Below are 23,279 nucleotides of genomic sequence, written 5' to 3' on the forward strand. Positions count from 1 at the left end.
GAAAGCGCACACCCCAAAAAAGTGCACGCTGCGCGTGCGTGCTTCGTTGGTCCTGACTTACCTGGTTATAGGACGCCACTGCTCTTGACGTGCACAAAGTTGAGTGGTTTTGTCAATTTCAAAGCTACGCTTTTTGTATTTCTATGAGCTGTGTAATATAATGTTGCATTAAGCAACTACTTAATGTTTTGTTGTCTAGGTACATACTGTGGATGTTTAGTGGTCATTCTATTACCTTTGTGAGTGGGCTCCATTCTGCTGTACACCTGAACCGTAATGGCCAGAGCCTGGGGACGGAGGCATCCCGGAGGGAGAAGACACAGGCGACTTCATCATACCTGTAGAGGGAAGACATGGTCCGATGTTGAAAGGACCTAGTCAATGGACTACATAACATCCCCATCTGTTATAGGATGTTATAGGAATCTCAAATGAATGAGTCAGATTACATAATTTCTGATTACATTGTTATTTATCATCCGTATGAAATTGAAGCCTATAATTGCAAGCACACATCCTGCAGGATTAACAGTCCTGAACAAAACCATTGTACAGCAAATGGGAAAAAAAACACCCCTACCAAATGGGCAAGATCAGACCTGTTAAACTAAAAGCTTTGATGGTTACCATAGACCCCACTTGAGTTGAGAGATCCAAAATGGGAGACCACAGTCACCAGCACACCGTACCTGTTGGTGGGGGAGAGAAGGCCTGTGGCTGCCCCCCGTAGTGGCCGTAGAGGGGCTGGGCCGGGGCGCCCCCGAAGCCAGGGGGGTATCCCCCAACCCCCAGCTGAGCCTGGGAGTAGGGGGGTGTGGCAACATAACCCTGTTGACTCATCTCGGTGGATTCACCATCAAAGTCTTCTCTTTCCAAAATGGAGGGGTTTCGACAACCTGCAATTGGAAACCACAGAGAATAAGACCAACTGTAACAACATACACAGGTAGACTGTTACTTTCAGATAATCCAGACCTATATGGGGTCGTGGATATCATTCTAATAAACTCTTAAGAAAGATTTTGCCTTGTTTCTCCATCAGCATAAAAGTGTTTTATTGTTATGCTGAGCCTTTGCAAAGGGAGAACGGTTTAGAAACAAGACAACAGCACTGTCCGCGAAAGCATTCTCTGAAAAGTGACTCAGTAGGGTCAGACACAGACAAACAACCCAGAACAGGAAAGAGAAAGGTGATAAATTAGTGGTGTATGGACATTCCCCCAACCAGGAAGAATAACGTGTGAGTTGAGGCTAGTACACCTCCAAGTAGGGAGGTGTACTAGCCTCCTCATTTTCTCATGAGAATACTTAAACTGTAGCAACCAGAGAGTTAACCAACTAGCTAGACAAATGTATGACAACATTAGGTTAGATCAAAGGAAAAATATCACCACAGGTGGAGGCAAAGAACCACTATACATAAAAACTTTATATTTTGTGCTAGCCCAGTATACAGACCACTTCAAGCATGTTCTGCTACTTTAATTAAGATGCAAAAAAGCTCCACATCTAACCTACACCTGACATTTTGGTTCTTAGTCAAGTGAAGAGTCAAGTCAAGTCATGACTACCAAATGACTGTCAAACTGTCTATACCCATTGTTGACTCCCAAAAGTAAACAATAACGTGCTCCACTGGAAAAAATGTAACAGCTGTATCAAGACAACCTCAACATTCACGTGTAGTGAAATGAAGAACCTTTGACATGGTACAACTGAGATAAGGTCTACCTTTGATGACATAATCTCCCAGTGACTAGTCTTAGACATACGTTGTTTTTGCTTACAGTTAGAGAAGCTGCATCAGAAATAATATTCTATAGGGCCTTATAAATCTGCAATTATGTGAAAATGCTGTTTCAAATTGCTATAGACAGATGTAGTATTCATCATTACCAGGTGACAGCTAAATTAGTAAATCAATTAACTTAGGCTATTTTAATGAAAGAGGCTTCTTCAAATTTGCATTAGGCCTACATTAATTCTGAGTTTGGCCTAGGCCACAGACTGTGATAGTGTAGGCTATAAATATAGCTAGTGTGTACGTATACTTAACTGTTTTATTAATATTTTGAATGATTAGTGTTCAGGCCTAGCTAAAGAATCCTCTTTGTGCATATAGCACATCCACAGCTGGTAAACTTCAAAGTAAGGCCATAATGCAACAGTGTGAATTGCGGCGATACCATAAACGACATATTCAACGAAAATATTTCCAGACAGATAATAAAATTGGCTACCAAAGGACACATTCATAGGACATTTCTTGAAAAGCCAAACCGTAAGCTACAGCCACTACCCAGAATTGCCACGTCAAAGACCGTTAGGATGGCTTCAACATCTCAGCATCCCCAGGTAATGTTCAGTCACACCATGCAGTTAGGCTATGTGAGCTAACCTCTAACGAAATCATATGAAACTAGTGCAACACACGAGTCTCGAATGTATACCTAAAGTAACGTTACAGTAGGTAGCACGTAGCCTACCTATTTATTTAAAAATAACGCAGGCTACTAAATGATAACACGGAAATTGCTACAAGCTAAACACAAAGTTTCCACTCATGCTACGCGAATACGGGTACAAATAATTTAGGAAACGTGTCAATACAGCATTCACCATGACGCCAATGGATATTCTCGCTGATAATAGTAGCATATTGGTAATAAACACGGATTTACCTGAATTGTGAGCAGTTCTATCTGCCGGGTCCTTCTCAGTGTGAAGTACAGCTGGAGGAGCAGAGTGCCACGTCAAACACGGCACCGCCGCTACGCAACCAGCCGCAACTCGGGGAGGCTGGGCGCATGCGCGGGGCTGTGGGAAACTCTACACGTCAGCATAGGAGCAATGTGCGCGGATTGCGTCGCATAGAGACCGTCACGATTAAACCTGGCCAAAGTCTATTCCTCCTTCCCATTATGTATCCTATTATTTATCCTCGCTTTGGGCCCACAGGGAATCTACTGTCTCCACGCCATGTAGGTTAGGGTAGCATAGGCTACTTCACCATCCATTCAATTATCCATTAGTTTACATTCACATAATTTCAATAATCTAGGCTATCATAGTAACACAGCTGTCTGTCTGTCTGCCTGCCTGCCTGTCTGTTATCACTAGCCCATTTATATCTGGCAATTATCAAGGGATGAATATCGGATTGGTTACAACACCTAGTCCTATAGTCTCGTACTGCGTATCGTTGTCACTTGTCAGTAGCCTACTGCTGTAGAGTTAGGCTACTGTATAGATGTAGTCCTAGTAGTTTGTCTATCGAGTGTCTGCTACATCTTGAGGAGTTCTCCCAGGACTTAGATTTTATAGTAGGCTAGTATTTTGTATTGCACTGTCCTGTCTTTGCACTGTCCTGTCTATGTTATCTCCATCAGTGTTATGCACCTTTGACCAAAACTAATTCTTAGTAGCCTATGTCTACCATGACAAACTGATTCTGATAGTTAATTTTCGCAAAATTTGTTAGCAGAGGTGCACTATAGCCACAATGGCTTTGTAAGGTGTCCATTCCAGATGTTTATGCAAATGTTGTAAAATCATCATTTAAAAATGCCAGGCGTCACTCACCGGAAGAAAAACTATATTTAGGCTACTCAAATATATTCACTGCTATGTTGTTAAGGACAAAAAGTAGTAATAATAGTAATACTGACATGAAATCAAACAATGATTTGGAATAACCATTTACAAGTGGCATAAGTTAGTCATTAGGCCAGTTATTCGTTGAAGGTTCTGGAATCAATAGGCATATTGACTGGAAACCAAAACTGTATCATATCAAAGCATTTAATAGATCTTAGTTCCAAGTTCCAGCCTGTGGAGGAAACTTCACAAGAGCGCATCAGTTGATGCGTGCGGGCGGGACCCACGCTCAATGACGTCTCCCGGCGGGCTGGACTGTGAATAGCTGGCAGATGATGAGAATTATACAGCGCTGTGTTGTTTCTGGTTTTCTAGAGCCCTGCTGGTCCAACTCCGGACAACTTGATGATAGCGGTTTCGGTGGAAGCTCGCTGAGGAGCTGCCATGGGCACCGGGGATTACGTGTGCATTACGGTGCGCGGTGGGGCGCCCTGGGGCTTCGGCCTGCGCGAGAGGGATGGTGGTACCTACCGATACCTGCAAGTTTTCCAGGTAGGGTCATTATGGAGGAATAACTGAGCTGAAAGTGGACTAACTTACTGGCTTCATTGCTGCAGATATAATCTGTTGTGCTTTTTCTATAAGTTTAGGTATAGTTTGTCTATGGCATTATACTGTAGTAGAAAATGACAGATTTAAAATGATAACGATGTAATTATGATAGGCTACATAAACACGGGTTGTAAGGGCTTTTAGTGACTTCATGCTCAGTCTCGACCGGAGGGTTTGGAGCAGAGCATTTGAGATGCCATTCTCTAAACATTAGGCTATAAACTTGCTGGGTGTTGAAGCTAGACCAAATAGGCTAGAAGTTGAACGTCTAATTGTAACCAGCTGGAGTAAATAGTTAGTTTCCCAATAACATTGCATCCAGTCTGTCTTGGTGAGAAGCACTGAGCATTTCCCTTTATGGAACTTTTTAGGGAACTTACCTAGACTGGATCATTTTGTACAGGCAGATGCGGCCTACTTATTGATGGAATTCTTTGAATGGTGAGGTTTCTTCACGGATGGATGATTTAGAATGTTTGGACGAATGCTGTTAGAGACAATTTATTTGTCAGTGGCTCCCAATTTTGTGTGCGTAGGCGATGTTTTGTGTGCAGGATTCCTGGGGACCCATATATGGTCAAGGCAAGGAGCGTGTGCTCGAGCCAGAATGCGGAGCGGTCTGTTATCACTCGTGAAATTTTCAGCAAGAATCTAAACAGTCAGCGGAGAGCTGCTCACTGCTGGGCGCGCTGAGAGCGATGCCTTCAGGGGTCACGGAGTGGTGTACCAGCTTAAACAAACACAGGGATCGGGGAAATCTTCGTGGGACATACGGCAAATATGTGTGTTCTCACAGCCCCGAATTGGCATGTTCTCACATAGAAATTTTCCATTACGAACTCCCCACATGCACTTCCATTATATGTAATAAATTGTTCACCACACCTCTATTATAACACCAACGCACGCACGCAAAGACGCGCGCGCGCACACACACACACACACACACACACACACACACACACACACACACTCTCTCTCTCTCTCCTTCTCTCTCTCTCTCTCTCTCTCTCTCTCTCTTTCACTCACTCACTCACTCACTCACTCACCCACTCACTCACTCACTCACTCACTCACTCACTCACTCACTCACTCACTCACTCACTCACTCAAACATTTTACTGTAGGTTGACCACTTTTCGACTTCCATGGGATCATGGCCAAGAGTGCTTCTGGCTTAAACCTGCTCTCGAGTGGTTGAATTCATCGCCTTATGGATGACAACTAAAATGCTCAAACTATTGAGTAATATAATATTATTATCTAGCTGTCGCTAGAATATCATTATGTATCCCATAGAGGGTGTTTCATTACAGTATCCGTTGTATACTGGCATTTCCTCAGTAGCCTCGGTACTGTAGTTAACTACATACCAACAAGTCTTTCTCTCTTACAAGGCCTGCTTCTTTGCACTGAAATTTCCTCTTCTAATTATAAAAGTAGCAACCTTTAAATTTATTGTCTCAATTCACATGGTCCCTAATATTCCCAATCCTATGTGTGTTACACCTGGAACTGCTGTCCTCATTTCTCTCAATTTTCAGGGTTTAGAACATGAGAAAAAACGAATGTATCTGAAATTAATACAAAGGAACATTTTCTGGAAGGAATTGTGCTATCCGCTGCTTTGCTTACTCCTAGGCAAAAATGACATCATCACTACTTTAGATAATGGAAAGTCTCTTGCACACCTGAATCAAATCTCAGTGACAGGTGCGTAGGTGGAGTAGATATTATCAGGGAACAGGAACAACCGCACACTGTCTTCACTTGCTCAACAAATCCCAATGTAATGATGCACAATGTTTCGGTATACAGTATGGTCGTCTTGAGGCATGCTGACATGTACAACAGTGACCAATCATCAAATACATGTCATTAGTTGCAATAGTTCACACCTTGTAGATCCCCAGTTAACTCCTCCTACAGAAAATGTATTTAATTTATAATAGCCTAAATACAACAAAATCATGAGGTTACAAATCTCAGCTCAGTAGCAAACTGAGTAAGTACAGTCATATCATTCAAATCGTATCATTTAACCTCTAGTCATCAATGCTGAAATGTAGACATACATGGTATTGTAATCCATTGCAGAGCACGGTAAGGGTTCTAGATTTAGTGTACCACAACCAGTAGGGGCAGGTGTTGGACCACCACTACTCATCCTATAGGCCCCTTTATTTAACAAATCTGTGATCAACATGTCATCCACACAGGTCGAGAGTAAACACTACTTTATCTTATACTGCATTCTCCTCACATCAAAGCCTGGGCCAGAAGAAAACTTTCAAAGGACAATATAAACATCAGTTCTACGACTGATTATGTAGCTTTTGAATGATTTATAGCAAATGTTTACGACTGATTTTGCCATATAGATAAATTGTTGTCTTTGTTTCTCTGTTATGTTATAGCCTGTGATGGAAACAGTATACTTCAATATACAAGCAGTAAAGTCTCAGGAATCTCATATAAGTCTGTTTGGTATCTAGAGAAAGTGGAAGAAATCATCTACCACTCAGGATTAAGTGCCTGGAACTTGTCGAGTGGCATGGACCAGGATCAAAGGCACATCCCTGGCTTTCTGGACAAAACACTCACTGTTACCACGCTACCATATACTGTAAACATTTACACTGTCTAATGTGTGTCAGGGTTCCAGTTGTGTTTGTTCAGACTCCCTATTTGGTCTCAGTGCGTCTGCATATGATTTTGACCTTTGATGTAACAAAATCAAAGTGGATTTCCATCATGAATCAAAAATGATTGCATGCATTGTACTCATTCAAATCCAACTAATGTCATTCTTGGAAGACAATGATTCTTGTTTTGTAATTCTATAGATCCCTTGAATCTGTTTAGATGCCTTGAGTACATGACACCTAGTGTTAGGTTCATTGACATTGTACTTGTATTAATCACCATGACAACATTAATAGACCATAAACACATCAGATCATAATCTCTTCACTGGGAGACCTAAACCATTTTGGTAGATTAGGTCTTGGACTGAACCATATTGAAAATGTGGGGAGCATGTGTTGATCTTCAGAATAAGACTAACTGTGACCACTGTGTGGAGTTACTGGGTTTATTTATCTCAAATCAGATAGCAACAATACACCTTTTTCTAGGTAGGTAGGTAGGTAGGTAGGGTAGATGTGAAAGAAGCGATTCTCAAGTTAGCAGTAAGGGAGTAGGTCAAATTGAATTAAAGACAAATCTAATTTTAAGGTGCATCCCCCTTCTGACTCTGAAGGTGCATGATGTCCTCTTTGAACCCCGATCAACCAATTTGATGACCTCATTAAACACATTATTTGTTGTGAATTGACTAATAGCATTTAGGGCTTGCTTTTCTCCAACCTCCAAGAGGGTCCCCCCTCTCAGTTTGCCCACATTGTTATGTAAGCTTTGTGTGAATGTTGTTTTCAGTTTAGCTGTCCAATATTTGTCTCTGCCAGCGTGAACTGGACATGGCTGACGTCTCTTGCGAGTGTATGCCTTCAGTGTTCGCTATCTGTGGGTCGACCTGCACTGCAGGCACTCATCTGGAATGCATAACGCCAACCAGCCTCAAGACCTTTCTGAGGCGGGAAGGAAAGCAGAGCTGTCAGTTAAAAGTTGAAAAAGCTAACATACCAAGATTGTGAGAAATTCGGGACTGGCAGAGGTGCTCTCACATCTGATAAGTTGTGGTTGTTTGAAGCTTCTGTTGGATTACGTAGACGTCTGGCCTTATTTTTTCACAAAGAAAGTGAGTCCTCTGTGTACTGTAGCAACAGGCTTGCGATATAGTGTCTGGGGCTATCCAGTCGCAATAAGCTGCTTCCCATATAAGGAAAGTTGTTTTTTTATACAGACTTTTTTGTGAGTCCTGGCTTGAGAACAAAGATGGTGAAGTCATGATACATTTCATCTTGTTTTTCCTTTTCTTTAAAGGTGCAGAAAATCTTTTACCAACTGAAATACACACAAATGAGTAATGTCAAACAGTACATTTTATAATGGTAAGATCTAAGTTGATGATAAGTTGTAGATGTCTACTACAGTTCACAATGGAGTCCCAGCTACTGTAAAATTACCCTACAGAATCTGCGTAATCTGTATTTACATATCCTGTTCACCATCTGAATATTGCAAGCTCATACTGTGCTGTAGCTTTAATGGTCATCCAACACATGCGCGCGCACACACACACACACACACACACACACACACACACATGCACTGCTGTCATCTGAAAGTGGTTTACCTTTGTAATGATGAGAAACACAGGGCTGAATGAAAGGATGCTTGTAAAGAGATGCTGAGAGAAATGACTGTCTTCTTTATGAAATAGTTAACTAGTCCTTATTCTGACCATTTTGCATGTGCCTAGACTCACTAGCAAGAAGTTACCACACAAATCACTGTACGTTCCCCCTGTGTGCACAGATATCAGCTTGAATGGAAGACGGCTACAGTGCAAAAGCCTCCCTATTACTTTGAGAAACATCAACATTTATCAAGTCAATATCAGCGAAACCAAGTGAATGTTATCTTCATGATTATGCTCTCCAACTCCAACAGACTATCAATATAGATGGAGGAGGAGTGGAGACATTTGAGGAGCCTTGTTTCTTCATCTCCATCTTCTCACAGGGTGGACAAGTGCAGATTCTTCAGACCTAATGCTTGAGCACAGCTCAGGGACTTTAATATAGCAGGGAACTACGAGCTCCTTGTGTGTCCCACCCAGGATTAGCTTCAGACAATGTAATGTAAATCAAAAACAATGGCCAGGAGCTTGCAGGGTTCTGTGAAGCAACACTCTTCTGTCGTCCCTTTCTGTGAGAAAACATGGAGGTGATACAGCTGAGTGTAATTTGTTTTTCACATTATCAAATCAATGATTGATGTGACGATTGATGCTGTACTATAACTATTAATTATTGTCAAACCCAATACAAAAATATATTACGAAATAAAATCAATTTTGTTCATGTTTTGGTAACAAGAAAAATCATTTGTGTCAGGCATACAACAACAACAACAACAACAACAACAACAACATATATATATATATATTTCTATATATACTATATATATATATATATTTAAGGTTATTTCAATGAGACACAGAGTCTGTTTTGAGAGAGACCTGATCAAGACAGACAAAATAGTTCACAAAACATTGTACGCCATACCCAGTACTTCTGACAAATAACGGCCCTTGAATCCTTTAGCTTCCCTGCTCTTCACAGTAGCCCCCATTACTTGGCAGCGCTGACTGTGCGTACAGAGCCCTGGCACCACTGTAGCCGATGGGGCTCGAACCTGCTTCCTCTTGGTGGGAAACCCCTCTTTTTCACCAGCACAAGAGGCCGGTCACTCATCTTTAAGTCAACACGGAAACGTCAGGCTAGAGGCTTTTTCATTTGATAATGACTGACAGCGGAGAGGGCGATGCTGAGGCAGTTGCAGTATGTATCCATTAGACCAGCAGCCTTTATTACCTGTGAGCCAGCTGGAAAATGTTTGGAAACATAATTGCTTAAAGCTCTATGGAGTAGGAACTGAGTGTGTACAGTTCACAGTCCCGTATCTCCTGCAGCTTTGTGTTGTGTTTAAGACCATAAAAATTAAGGTGGAAATTTGGCAAGCATAAGTTGCCTGATTTTGGCCTCAGCTTGCAGTATTTGGCGTCTAAGGGAAACACCACGCCCTAAGTTACTGTACAAACAAAGGTTTTGTTGAAAGCTGACCTTTATTCAAATTAACAGCTCAAAACACTGTCTTTTTGCTTGATAAGTTAGCTATGGTGCATGAAGTTTGTGGTTCTTTCCAAACTCAGTAATAAAGAAAGTAAGTAAAGTAATTTGGCTTGAGAACCAATGGTTCTGGAGCCTAGTGGCCCATAGGGCCGGAGCATATCTCCTGATTCCTTAGCGTGAGGCAGCTTGATGTACAAGTCCACCCCCTGGACATGACGCTAGTATGTCACAGGGACTTACACCCAAGGGAATGGTCTCCCCTCCTTTTTTGGAGGATGGGTGGTGACCGCGGAGGTCCAGACAGAACATGCGCCCCCAGGAGCATTGAGATGCACAGGCCCCGGAGGCCTCCTTATACGGCCTGCTGCACGGAGACATCTCCCCGAACCCCTCACCTCACACGGGAGGCTTCATCAGAGGGTTACCAGCTCATAAAACAAACCCATAAAACATTTTCTCTTTATAAAGAACAAAGTTTGTTTTATTATCTAGGCTGTTGCTTGAAAAGGCTTTCTACTTGCTTTTAACAGAATTTCCTAAATGTTCAATGGACAGATTTGGAACCTTATTTATGGAATTTCATACACAAGTACTGATTTAACAGCATACTGTATTACTGACCTAGAGTGAGTAACCCCAGACCAAAACTGTCAACATCATGACATGGGGGTTTTGGGTCTGCCTATTGACAAGGAAAACCCCCAAGCAGGTTGTATGAGCGGTGCTCCCCTACATTGACTATACACTGCCATCTAGTGGAGAACAATATGAAGTTCTGTGACTTAAGGTATTAACTGTCCCATGAGGTTATGTCTCATTACATCATGTCGATTATACTTGAATAGTTTATATTGACACTGGCATTATACTATTTAACACGGTGTGGAGTCTTATACCTCTCTGAGTGTAATGACTATCAAGAGGTGCACAATTCAGTGAAAGTAGCCTTGAGAACCAACGGTTCTGGAGCCTAGTGGCCCATAGGGCAGGAGCCTATCTCCTGATTCCTTAGCGTGAGGCAGCTTGATGTACAAGTTCACCCCCTGGACATGACACTAATATGTCACAGGGACTTATCCCCAATCCAACCCTTGATTCTGAGTCTAGTCTTTGGTATGACTCAGCGGGTGATCGAACCCCCAACCCTCTCAATCTCAGTGCGGACACCCGAACCACAAAGCCACTGAGCTGGTACGGCAACTGGGCTGGTACATAATATACATAATTCAGTGAGACAACCACCAAATCGGTAATGGGCTGTAGCACGCAGTGTGACACTAGTCTGTAGTGAACCTGAACTGGCTCTGAGCAGCCCGGTCTAGGCTGTTCACACAAGCCCTGCCAAAATCCACTACTCTAGTATGAGCACTATGACAGCATCTTTCTATCTATTTTTCTCCACATGAAAACAATATATTCTGTGATTATAAATATGTTGATTTATGGCGTTTGGATTTATTGTGTTTATATACTGTAATATATAGGTACTGTAGCAAGATATTACTTGCAGATTTCTTTTTTGGGCTTGTATTTGCTTCATTATCAAAGCATGTGATCAAAATTACCACGGGAAAAAAGTCTTTCCATTCGCCTTTTAGCATTTTTATGACTGACTTCTTTGAGAGTGGGGAAGCATGGAGAAGTGTTATATGAAACCCAAAACAGCTGTCTACTGTGATGCTGTGATTCCTGGGGGAGCGCACTGATACATTAATGCCTAAATGTTATACTGAACATGTTTCCTGTGAGGGGGTCACCCTGGGGTTACGATGCTATAAATATCACAAATGGAACAAGCCACTGTGACAGCTTTATTTTTTGATAACTTTCTGATGACTCCATGCAAGGATCTCAATACATACAGAATGTATGTATAGTTTACCATGACTGACGGAGAGTGAGTGAGATGGACGGATGTCATCAAGAAATGCTTGATGGCGTTATTGAGAGCTGTCCTTGCTATTCAGAATAAAACCTAAATGGGGGAAAAGTATGTATTTTTCATGATTCTGTCAAAATAATTGTATGTATTTGCCCTTATGGTAGAAAACAAAGCAGCAAGGCCTTTATCACTTTGTACCGCGGGCGTCATGTCTGGAGGATGACTATATTTCCTGTGTACATATCCCACCACTGAAACATATTAAAGTAATAATAGTTTACCCCCTGGTTGTATAAATGGCGTTTTGTGCACAATTTATGACACAGTGTAACTTATTCCACTCTTTTATTAATGAACCATTTTATAAGCCTGCGGAACCAATTACAGCTGAGGAAACAAGCAGCCTGTAGCCTTGGTAAAGAGGGGCCCTCTCCTTGTGTTCCAAAGGAGCTCCATCATACATAAATAGGCAGTTAAATTGCTATTTACTGCCGTAGGCCGACATGAACAAAGCAAATGTCAACTGATGCCTCACCTACTAATATGCAGTATAATCCATCCCCTGTTTCTGTAACACACATATTTATGATTTATGATGTTTGGAAATAAAATAAATAAATGTGCTTGTTTACTTCACACTGTCAGACAATGTATTATCAAAACAATTCCTCTTTTATGAAATCCCAGAGAACTTGGTGTGTATGACCTACAGTATGCGCATGTGCACACACACACACACACACACACACACACACACACACACACACACACACACACACACACACACACACACACACACACACACAGTTTGCACATTTCACAGTTCTATTCATAATTCATCCAGCTCTGATTCACAAGGTCACAAGTTGACTATTCTATTGCATTAGTTTGCGGAAAATGAAGATAACCTAACCTTTCAGTGAGGGGTCCTTGACTTGATTATGGTGCTGCTGGTGAGTTAGATACCTGACTGCATTAATAACATCGGCTTATTTTAGGAGCTGACCTAACCTGTGCATTGTTCTCACTATATACAGTAGCTCACGGTCACAGTTGGACCGCCAGGACAGGCCAGGGGTGAATCTGGGTCAAACACATGATTTTTATCATGCTGCTGAGTGAGATAAATCAAGCTCGTCCAAAGTATTTGACAGTATGTGATGATTAGATTTGACCCACGGCTCCTGCTGCCCTGCTATTCTGAGGGTCTGGTCGACAAAGAGGAAGTAGATTAGCATTGTTGTGTCACGTGATCGGCACATGTCTCCCAGAAGGCTGTGGTTCAGAGTCGTTCATGGTGTTGGTATTGAACCAAAAGGCAAAAGTGGCGCATTTCTCTTCTGGGGCGTTCAGCATTTGTCAGTTGACTGCGCTGTGCTGACATGATGGGTTCCCCCTGTCTGAGACCTAGAGGGTTGTTCCTCGTGGGGTTAATGGCTTGGCTTAACACAGCCCTAACAGCATCACAAGTCTTGCCAAGCACCAGCAGTTGATACCCATTACCCATGTAATATTTAAGAACATGTCACTTATTAATAGAACTTAAAGCATAACTGACCTCAAAGGAAGGGTGTTTTATATATATATATATATATATATATACAGTGTGTGTGTGTGTGTGTGTGAGAGAGAGAGAGAGAAAAAAGAGAGAGTGAAATAGCCTTCTACTGCTTATGGTATGTAAAGAAATGTTGTGAGGTGATATTTTTCTATTCTATTCAATTCTATTGTATTCTCTACTCTGATTGACCTCTAGGTGGAGGAGGGGGGGCCGGCATCGCGGGCGGGAGTATGCGAGGGAGATGAGGTGGTGTCGCTCAACGGGGAGCCCTGCGCCGACCTCACGCTCCCAGAAGCCACCGCTCTCCTCGACGCCTCCACAGACTGCCTGCAGCTACTGGTCAGAAGGTAAAATCACACGCACGCACACACGCACGCACACACGCACACACTACGCACGCACACACGCACACACTCACTGAAAGGTCTCGACTGGCTCAGACTCAGATAGGGAGGTTGGTCTTGATGTCACATCTATCGTTTGAAACGTGTGATGTATTTCTGTCTGTGCTTTAGTATGGCCATACGTTCATCATTGCCAGATTTCTCCCTAGGGGATCAATAAAGTATCTATCTATCTATCTATCTATCTATCTATCTATCTATCTATCTATCTATCTATCTATCTATCTATCTATCTATCTATCTATCTATCTATCTGTGTGTGTGTGTGTTTGTGTGTGTGTATGTATCTATGTATCTGTCTATCTATCTATCTATCTATCTATCTATCTATCTATCTATCTATCTATCATGTGGGTTTAGAGTTCGTATTAAGAGGCAGGTGGAGTTATCATGTACATGTAGTTATCAGATATCTGACTCTCCACAGGTGGGTGTGCTGTCGAGCTCGGCCTAGCCTCGAGTCGCACGGTTTGGCAAAGTCAAAGGCCTCGTTTACCTCCCTAGCACCCGAGTTACAGCGCCGCATTTGCATTTAGACAGCATGCTGCCTACAGCCCGCTGCGCTCGCACCCGCTGACGTGGAGCAGAGGCTGGTGAATCACGAGAGGCAATCACGTTGACCTTTTGAGTGTCTTGGCCGATGACAAACCAGCTGATGGAGATTTGTGATCCGATCAACGTGCAGCTGTTCAACTGTTAATTAGTGGGTATGGCAGACCAGTGTCTGTATGGAGATGGCCTTCGACACTAGATATTGGTGTTGTGGATGCCCATAGAAACCCATGTTGATATTCAGGCCACTGGGGTACACAGTCTTATTAAAGGTAGATCGTCTTACCGTTGTGTTCAATCTACAATCTGTAGCACTATGTGTCCTTGTACTGTCTGGTTTTTCCTTACCCATATTTTGGTTTCTGGTGTCACTAGAGTAGCTGGGCATAAAGGACAACAGTGTGCATGAACAGGAAATACAAAACTCCCATTGCCTGGTGGAGAAGGTCAGGCATACTGCTTTTATCGTGCGTAGGCACACTCATCCTTTCCTGGAAAAATGAATATCTGATTTATCATGAATATCTAATTGATTCTCTTCAAACAATCGTACCCACAGAAGATGTCATAGTGTATTTCTATTCCTCTGCGCCGTTTCCTTAATTAGGAAATTAAGTGGCACCCCATTGAAATGTGATTACTTTCCACTTCGGTGCCTCACTGCATTGATGATATTGCATATAAATCCTAGGACAAGCTAATTATTGAAAACAGCAAAGGCTATCTAGAGAAACACAAGCATACGGTTCATAAAATGTTTTGAATCATTCTGGAAATTTGAGATAAGTTGAAAAGATGCAGCAAATAATGTAGGTATCTCTTTTTCTAAACCTAAAAAACCCACCTAGATTTTGTTTCGCAGAGCCACACAACACAATTCTTTAGCAAACAAATGAAGAGTTTGGTTGCAAAATGAGATATGCTGTATTACTTAGTAGTTTTGAGGAATGTTTATTTGACATTACTGTTGAAGATATAGTATTTTGTGGACAAACGCATTAACAAAAATGTATAATCTTAAAATCTGATTATAGAAATAGTTCACACATAAGGTAAAGGCACCTATTAGAAATCATTACTGATAATAAAATCTGATAATAAAACGCAAATGTGAAAATAAAAATTGTTTTATCTTGTTTTGGAACCAAACTCTTCAAATTTGGTTAACCCAGCCCCGGTTTTCTCTTCTCTTTTCCCTGGACCCAGATGCTGCCCCATCCCCTCCCCGGAGCTGGAGTCAGGGGAGACGTATCTCGGAGAGACGGCGTCCTCCGGCGGCGCCGCGGAGAGTGCCGCGCTCCGCGTCCCCTCCCCCGGCGGGTCCCAGTCCCCCAGGGAGCTCTACATATCCGAGTCCCATGACGAAGGCGACTACGAGGATGTGGCGGAGAGCGACGCGAGGGGGCTCAGCGGGGGGACACGGCTGGTCCGCAGCCAGCTACAAGTGCCCGCCTCCGGGGAGCAGAGTGGGACGGGGCCCCTGGAGGAGGAGGATTGCGGACCGCCGGCCCCACGGGCAGCCTTTGCCCCCCGGGCCGTGGTGGAGCTCCAGCTGTCCCTCTCCGAGCAGACCCTGGAGGATCCGGCCTGCACCTCCCTGGGGAGCGCCCGAGGGATACAGGGAGTCAGCCAGCCCCTCGGGTCCCCGGAGCCCGTCCTCCACGTCACCACCCACTCGCTCTACGTCCCCGGCCCGGCGGCCAGGGAGCCCCTGGGTCAGCGCGGGGTGGTGCTGGGCCCTGCCTCCTCCCTGCCGGGGCAGGTGGAGGTCACCTTCCAGCATCCGGCGGGTGTAGGAGGCTGCCATGCTCAGTGGGAGGGGGTGGGCGTCCTGCGGGCAGGTGGAAGAGCTGCGTCCCCCGGGGAAGGGCGAGGAGAAGGAGGAGGAGGGAACAGTGAGGAAGCCACCGCCTCCTTCACCGTCTCCTTTGAAGCTCCTTCAGAGGGGGGCGGTCCGGCAGAGGAGTGTGACTCGGAGTCGGAGAGGGATCCGGGGAAGCCCAACAAGCATCGTGCCCGGCACGCTAGTGAGTACCTGTCTGTTCAGCTTGCAGATAACTTTATGACTGTAATCCTTGTTTTTTTATCTGAGTGTTTATTGTAATGTTGGTTTACTGAGACTTAAACGAACATGGCGGTGCCGTAAACAGCCATTCGTCAACGTCGGACGGCATGTGTGCATTCCTCGCACTGACGTCTGGCGTGGACTAATATGTGGTCCTCAAAATAGAAGAAGCTCTAAACTTACTTTCAGGGAGGGGCTTCATTAGCTAGTTTGGGTAGAGGCAGAGAGGTCCAGTTCCGTCCTGGATCTCGGTCTAACCTGCAGTATGCAAGCACACCGCTGCTGGAGCGCTGCCTGTTTATGAGTGTGTGAAGGAGTGATTAAGGAAATGTGAAGAAACAAAACAATCAAACAACTGTCATTTATTCTCAGCACTGAGACCTAGTTTCCTGTGTCTAAATATCTCTCTCTCTCTCTCTCTCTCTCTCTCGTCGTGTGGAGGGGTGATGAGAACAGACCCTCTGGGGGTTCTGGGGGCATTACTCAGGGCAGCACAGGAGACATAAAAAAAACAAAAAAACACACGCTCATGATGCCTGCAGAAGTGGCCCTTTGACAGACACCACCATGTGCTGCGCTGGCCCGTCACCCGATCCTCTAAATCTGTGTGTCTTAGCCGCTCTAAAAAAGCCAACCCCCTGCTCACTCCTTCTGTCTCCTCCACCTTGAGGTTCTCAGCAGCGCGGGGATACAGTAATGTAAGGACAGATTGTTGTTTTATTGAAGCTTTGAGATGTTGGGTGGGCTTGGCCTCTGATGTTGAGTGCTGCTCGTCTTTAGGTTTAGGTGTTTGCAAATGTGACACATAAATGAGTGGACAGCTTACAGATACGGACTGCATGGTGAATGTGCTTTGGGTGCTGGTAGATTTAGTGCCCATAGAGCTATTTTTAATGTGTTCTATGTATGCTCTGCTGTTGGTTTCACTACTGGAGGCGCTTTGTGAACATGTAGTATGAGTGAACAACAAGGGGAATATTAGACATGGGTCACAGGATTAGGTAATTGCTTCATGGGTTGTTGTTGCAGTTGATCTAATTGAATGAACAAATCTGTGAAAGGTCTGTCAGAGAGGGATATTATCAGCAGTTGGTTGGTAAGGCTATAGACACCGTAGGCCAGAATATTAGATCTGGATGTGTGAAACAATGAATGAATGAATGAATAGATTAATGGATCAATCAACCATCGAGTTCCTGTTTACGTGTGTATCTGTATGTCTGCTTTCAACAAAGTTATATATGGTTGTCAATTGTGCAATTAGCTGGATTGTCTAGGCTGAAATATTTTTTAATATATAATGATTTATTATGTGTGTACAGTAGGTTTCTTTGCACCTTATTTTAGCTTATACTAGATTGGTTTGTCATGGATGTCATATTAGAGTGAAACTGAATGAATGAGAACTGACCTATTTGATTTGGAGGACTTTTCGTTACATTCAAATTCTTCATTGACATAAACAATGAGTTAATAATTGATATGCATATTGAAGCTTGTCTACTCCTTGAAATCCAGATTTAATCTGCCTGTATTATCAATTATACGGCTGCAAAATACAGTGAGCTTAGTTTACTTTAGTTTAGAAGTTAACATAACATACCCCAAAGTATCAAAAGACAGTCATTAATCAAAGTAATTCAGTAATGCGAAAACTAAGGTCGATATTAATATAGATGCATTTTTGATATGAGAGATGTTTCAAGAATTTTTCCGATGCATGTTCATCCAGAATAATTTATGGTGGTCTCAGTTCTGCCCAAGCTATTAATATCACTTCATACGTAGTTAGATGAAGTCGCCACAAGAAGCTCCTGCTCAGGTTCCCTGCCTGATCACCTCTCTCCATCTGTGTTCTCTCTCCGCAGGGCTCAGGCGCAGTGAGAGCCTGTCCGAGAAGCAGGTGAAGGAGGCCAAGTCTAAATGTAAGCGCATTGCACTGCTTCTGACCGCAACAGCGCCCAACCCCAACAACAAGGGGGTGTTGATGTTCAAGAGGCATCGGCAGAGGGCCAAGAAATACACGCTTGTGAGCTACGGCACGGGTGAGAGCGAACCGGAGTTCGAAGACAACGACGACGACGACGACGACGACGACAACAACGACAACGACGGGAAAGACGCCCACTCCGTCGAGTTCACGCTAGTGGCCACCAGCGGGGCGGTGCTCGACGAGAACTTCTTCACTAATGCCAAGGGGGGCGAGAGCGTGCTGACCTTCGACTGGGAGAAGGAGCTGCTCGAGATCGAGCGCAAGTTCAACGACCGCGAGGAGATGGAGCGTCTGCCCGATACCAAGGGCAAGGGCGCCCTGATGTTCGCTCAGCGCCGCCTACGCATGGACGAGATCGCCGCAGAGCACGAGGAGCTGCGGCGCCAGGGGATCCCCGTGGAGGGGGTGGCGGCGGCGCAGGAGGCGGAGGAGAAGCACGCGGCCTACCGGCAGATGGAGGAGCGCTCGTACATGCAGGCCACCACGGAGAGCCAGGCCTACATGGACGTGAACATGCACCAGCAAAGCCAGCAGCAGCAACAGTACCAGCAGTACCAAGAACAGCAGTACTACGAACAGCAACAGCAGTACCAACTACAGCAACAGCAGTATCAGCACCAACAGTACGAACAGCAGCAGCTGCAGTATGAGCAGCAGAAGCAGCAGTATGAACAACAGCAGCAGTACCAGCAACAGCAGTACCAGCAACAACAGCAGCAACAGTACGAGCAACAACAACAATATCAACAGCAGCACATGTACCAACAGCAACAAGAGTACCAGCAGCAGCAAATGCAGCAGTACTCGGCTAGCATGAACGGCGTTGCCCACCAGCAGACCAACGAGGTGCAGAGTTCCATCGGCAACCGCACCGCCAAACCCTTCTCCGCGCAGAGCGCTACGGCGGCCGAGCCGTATTCCCCCGCCGTCGCCAACCAGGAGGGCCAGGGTGAGCAGATCGCCTCGAGGGACGAACGGATCTCGGTGCCGGCGATCAAGACCGGCATCCTCCAGGACACCCGGAGGCGGGGCGCAACCAAGCCCATGTTCTCGTTCAAGCAGACGCCCAAGTTGCCGCCGAACCCCGAACTTTTGAACCTCCTCAACAGGAGCGACAAGAAGCTGGGTTTTGAGTCGGGGCCTGAGGAGGACTACCTCAGCTTGGGCGCCGAGGCCTGCAACTTCCTACAGTCCCCGAGGGTCAAACACAAGACCCCGCCGCCGGTGGCTCCGAAGCCAGTGATTAACCCCAACTCTCCGCCATGGTCCCCGCAGCCCGAAGTGACCAGCCAGGACTTGCCCCAGCATGACGAAAATAGCGTCCCCGCACCTGCTGTTGCCCCTACCACCGCGGAGCCTTGCCCTGCCCCAGAACCGGAGCTGGCCCCCGCACCTGCCCCCGAGCCCTCCCCCCCTCCCTCCACTGCCCCCCAGGAAGCCCCTGCCAACCCCCCTGCCCAGGAACAACATACGTGGAGCCCTGCAGAGCCTCTGCCCCAGCAACAGCCCCAGCAGGTTTCGACGTGGGAAGGGAGCTCCCCCGCTCGCCATCCGCAGCCTCCCTCGCAGCCCGAGAGCCCCCCGGTTAACTCTTGGGCCCCGGCCCCGGCCCAGACACAAATGCAGCATCAGCCTCCTCCGGCGAACCCGTGGACCCCCGCGGAGGTGAAGCCCCAGGCCTCAGCGCTGAGTCAGTCCCCTCCGCAGCTCCCGTGGGTGACCCCCCAGCCTCCTCCTCAGGCTCAGCCTTCTCAGTCAGCCGTAAACACTTGGACACCGGCCCCGGCAGCCCTGACCCAGCAAGTCCAGCCGTCCTGGGCCCAGGCCCAGGAGCAGCCACAACCCCAGGTACAGCCACCATGGGCCCAGCCCCAGGAGCAACCACAGACCCAAGTACAACCTCCATGGGCCCAACCACAAGAGCAACCACAGGTCCAGGTACAGCCACCATGGGCCCAACCACAAGAGCAACCACAGGCCCAAGTACAACCTCCATGGGCCCAGCCACAAGAGCAACCACAGGCCCAAGTACAACCTCCATGGGCCCAGCCACAAGAGCAACCACAGGCCCAAGTACAACCTCCATGGGCCCAGCCACAAGAGCAACCACAGGCCCAGGTACAGCCACCATGGGCCCAGCCACAAGAGCAACCACAGGCCCAAGTACAACCTCCGTGGGCCCAGGCCCAAGAGCAACCACAGGTACAAGTACAACCTCCATGGGCGCAGCCACAAGAGCAACCACAACCCCAGGTACAGCCACCATGGGCCCAGCCACAAGAGCAACCACAACCCCAGGTACAGCCACCATGGGCCCAGCCACAAGAGCAACCACAACCCCAGGTACAGCCACCATGGGCCCAGCCACAAGAGCAACCACAACCCCAGCCCCAAGCACCTTGGATGCAGCAGCCTCAATCAGAGCCCCAGCCACAACCTCCATGGGCACAGCAGCAGGCGCCACAGCAGGCCTGGAACCAGGCCCAGACGCAGGCCCAACCGCCGTGGGTGTCGTCTCCTCAGCCGCCAATGAGTGTGTGGGCACAGCCGCAGAACCAGGGCCAACCCCAGCCTCCTTGGGTCCAACCGTCCCAGCCCCAACCCCCAATGAACGCATGGGCCCCAGCACCTGCCCAGTCCCAGCCGCCTTGGGCCCACCCGGTGCCGCCTCAGTCCCCGCCACAGCCAAGCTGGCAGCAACCTCCCCCGCAGCAGCAACAGGCTGCGCCGCAGCCCCCTGTGAACGCGTGGGCACCGGCTCAGGCGCACCCCCAGATGCCCACGAGCGGCTGGACCCCGCAGCAAGCCCCGGAGAATACCCAGGCGCCCGTGGCGAACCATAGAGTCGCTCAGCCCTCCCCCAAACCACGGAGCACGCCGCAGTGCGTCCCCCGTCAAATCACGCCTTCCCCTCCCCCTCCGCCACAGAGGATGAACTCTTACACCGTGGGGGAGCGGTCGTCTTCGCCTATCAACCCCATGGCCAGCGTCTTGTCCCTGAAGCCAGGCTCCTCCTCCTTCGAGATGCTGGCCGTCAGGGGGAAAGGAGCCGAGCTGTTCGCCAAGAGGCAGTCCCGCATGGAGAAGTTTGTCGTGGACAGCGAGACGGTGCAGGCGAACAAGGCAAGGCCGTCGTCGCCAGCTTCCTCTGTGCCGAACAACTGGAAATACTCCCCCAATATCCGCGCCCCGCCCCCGTTGTCGTACAACCCCATCCAGTCCCCTTCGTACCCGCCGGGGGCGGTGAAGCAACCGCCTTCAGCTAGCCCCTCGGCCAAAGCCAAGAAGGGCAAGGGGAAGGATAAACCCGCCCCCAAACCTCTCGCTGTCATCGATGTGATGAAGCATCAGCCCTATCAGCTCAATTCCTCACTCTTCACCTACGGCCCGGCAGTGGAGGCCAAGCCCCCTGCCCCCAAGCCTGCCCCGGCCCCTGCCCCCGCCCCTGCCCCCGCCCCCCCAGCCCAGAACCAACCTATCAGATATGAGCAAGCTGCCCCCGTCCAGCCGGCTGGACCTATGAATGCCCCCTACCCCGGGCAGCCTCAGGCTCCCCAGCAGCCCTACGGGATGCCCCCCCAGCCTTCTATGCACGATGGCTATTACCAAGCCCCTGCTAATGCCTACCAGCCAGCTCCGCCCAATCCCTATCAGCAAGCACTCGCTGGCCCATACCAGCAGGCATATAACCCCCATTACCAGCAATGCCCTCCAGCCCCTTACCAAGCCCAACCGCAGGCTCCAAACCCTCCCTACCAGCAGGCCCCACAGGCTCCCTATCAACCCCCCCAGAGTCCTCCCTACCAGCTACCGCCCGCTGCCCCCTACCAGGCCCCCCCGCCCAGCACCTACGTGGTGCCCAGTTTCCCCTTGGCTACAAAGCCTGATTCTGTCTCTGGGGGCAGTGTCGCAGCGGCCCCGAAGCCTAAGTTCACGGCTAAAAAGAGCTCAGCTCAGGTGTGGAAGCCCGGAGCACCTGTCGAGAAAGAATGATTCTGACAGCATCGGTCTGTAGCCTACTTGCTCTTGGCTTCGAAACATTGGTAGATGCACTTGCAATACAATCATGTGCAGTTGCAATATATTGTATATTTAGGCCTATAGCTTGTAAGCTGCCCCATTTTTAATAGGAAAAATCTCATCATTTTATATTCACATAAATTGCTAATGAAATGGATTCATACAGTAGTATAAACAAAAGGCTACTGTACACACACTAAGTTATATAATTATTTTCCATCTGCTATGGACGTGTACGTGTACATGTACGATCATAGTGACTTTTCTAATGTTCTTGGTCTTATTCTTTCAAATATCACTTCAAATGAGTATAGAATATCAATATATTTAGGAGTTATAACTTAAATATATTAAACTTAACTAAAATATTGAAATATGTTTGCAACTCATGTACATTGATTAACACAATATTTATTTTGGGAAAAAAAAGAAAAAAAAGATGCACATTGACTTACAGTATGAAGTGAACCAGTGACTGCACAGGATTTGAGGGCAGAATTAAGTAAGTAAGAAAGAATTGAAAGCACGAGAAAAGAAAGTGAATACAGTATATGAAATGAGAGATGAAAAGGAAGGTACACTAATGTTTCAGAACTACTCAGTATTTAGGTGATGTGCAAAGATAAAGTCAGTTCTTAGGACGTCTACTGTCAACATTTTACTACTCTCTCTTAAAAACTTAAGAACTTCGATAAATCACAAACTTTCTCTCAAGTAAATATCAGCAGCGAAGGTTTTACTCATGGTAAGATATCTGGAGACTGTTTGTAAGGTTGTGGCTTGACTTGCACTCAGTGGATACTATATATTTAAGGATAGGTTCAAGAACTACTG

At 46.4% G+C, this 23,279-nt stretch overlaps 2 protein-coding genes across 2 annotated transcripts in view; one reads left to right on the forward strand and one right to left on the reverse strand.

Annotated features, from left to right (window-relative positions):
* sec24d (SEC24 homolog D, COPII coat complex component) overlaps positions 1 to 4,720 on the reverse strand; it is a 41,269-nt gene extending 36,549 nt beyond the window's left edge. The window contains exons 1-4 of the mRNA XM_084451847.1: positions 4,590 to 4,720; positions 2,682 to 2,817; positions 690 to 896; positions 236 to 338 (exon numbers count right to left, since the gene is read on the reverse strand). Coding sequence (XP_084307973.1) covers positions 236 to 338; positions 690 to 840 — 254 coding nt within the window. The 5' untranslated portion in view covers positions 841 to 896; positions 2,682 to 2,817; positions 4,590 to 4,720. The remainder of the gene's footprint in view (positions 1 to 235; positions 339 to 689; positions 897 to 2,681; positions 2,818 to 4,589) is intronic.
* On the forward strand, positions 4,026 to 22,418 carry synpo2a (synaptopodin 2a; the record flags this gene model as incomplete). The annotated part of the gene is made up of 4 exons (XM_084451982.1): positions 4,026 to 4,149; positions 13,607 to 13,758; positions 15,574 to 16,394; positions 18,301 to 22,418. The coding sequence occupies exons 1-4, from the start codon at positions 4,042 to 4,044 to the stop codon at positions 22,416 to 22,418; spliced, it is 5,199 nt and encodes a 1,732-aa protein (XP_084308108.1). The 5' UTR covers positions 4,026 to 4,041.
* Positions 22,419 to 23,279: the final 861 nt, after the last annotated feature.

Source organism: Borostomias antarcticus (genome assembly GCF_949987555.1).
Source record: "Borostomias antarcticus genome assembly, chromosome: 17".
NCBI lineage: Eukaryota > Metazoa > Chordata > Actinopteri > Stomiiformes > Stomiidae > Borostomias > Borostomias antarcticus.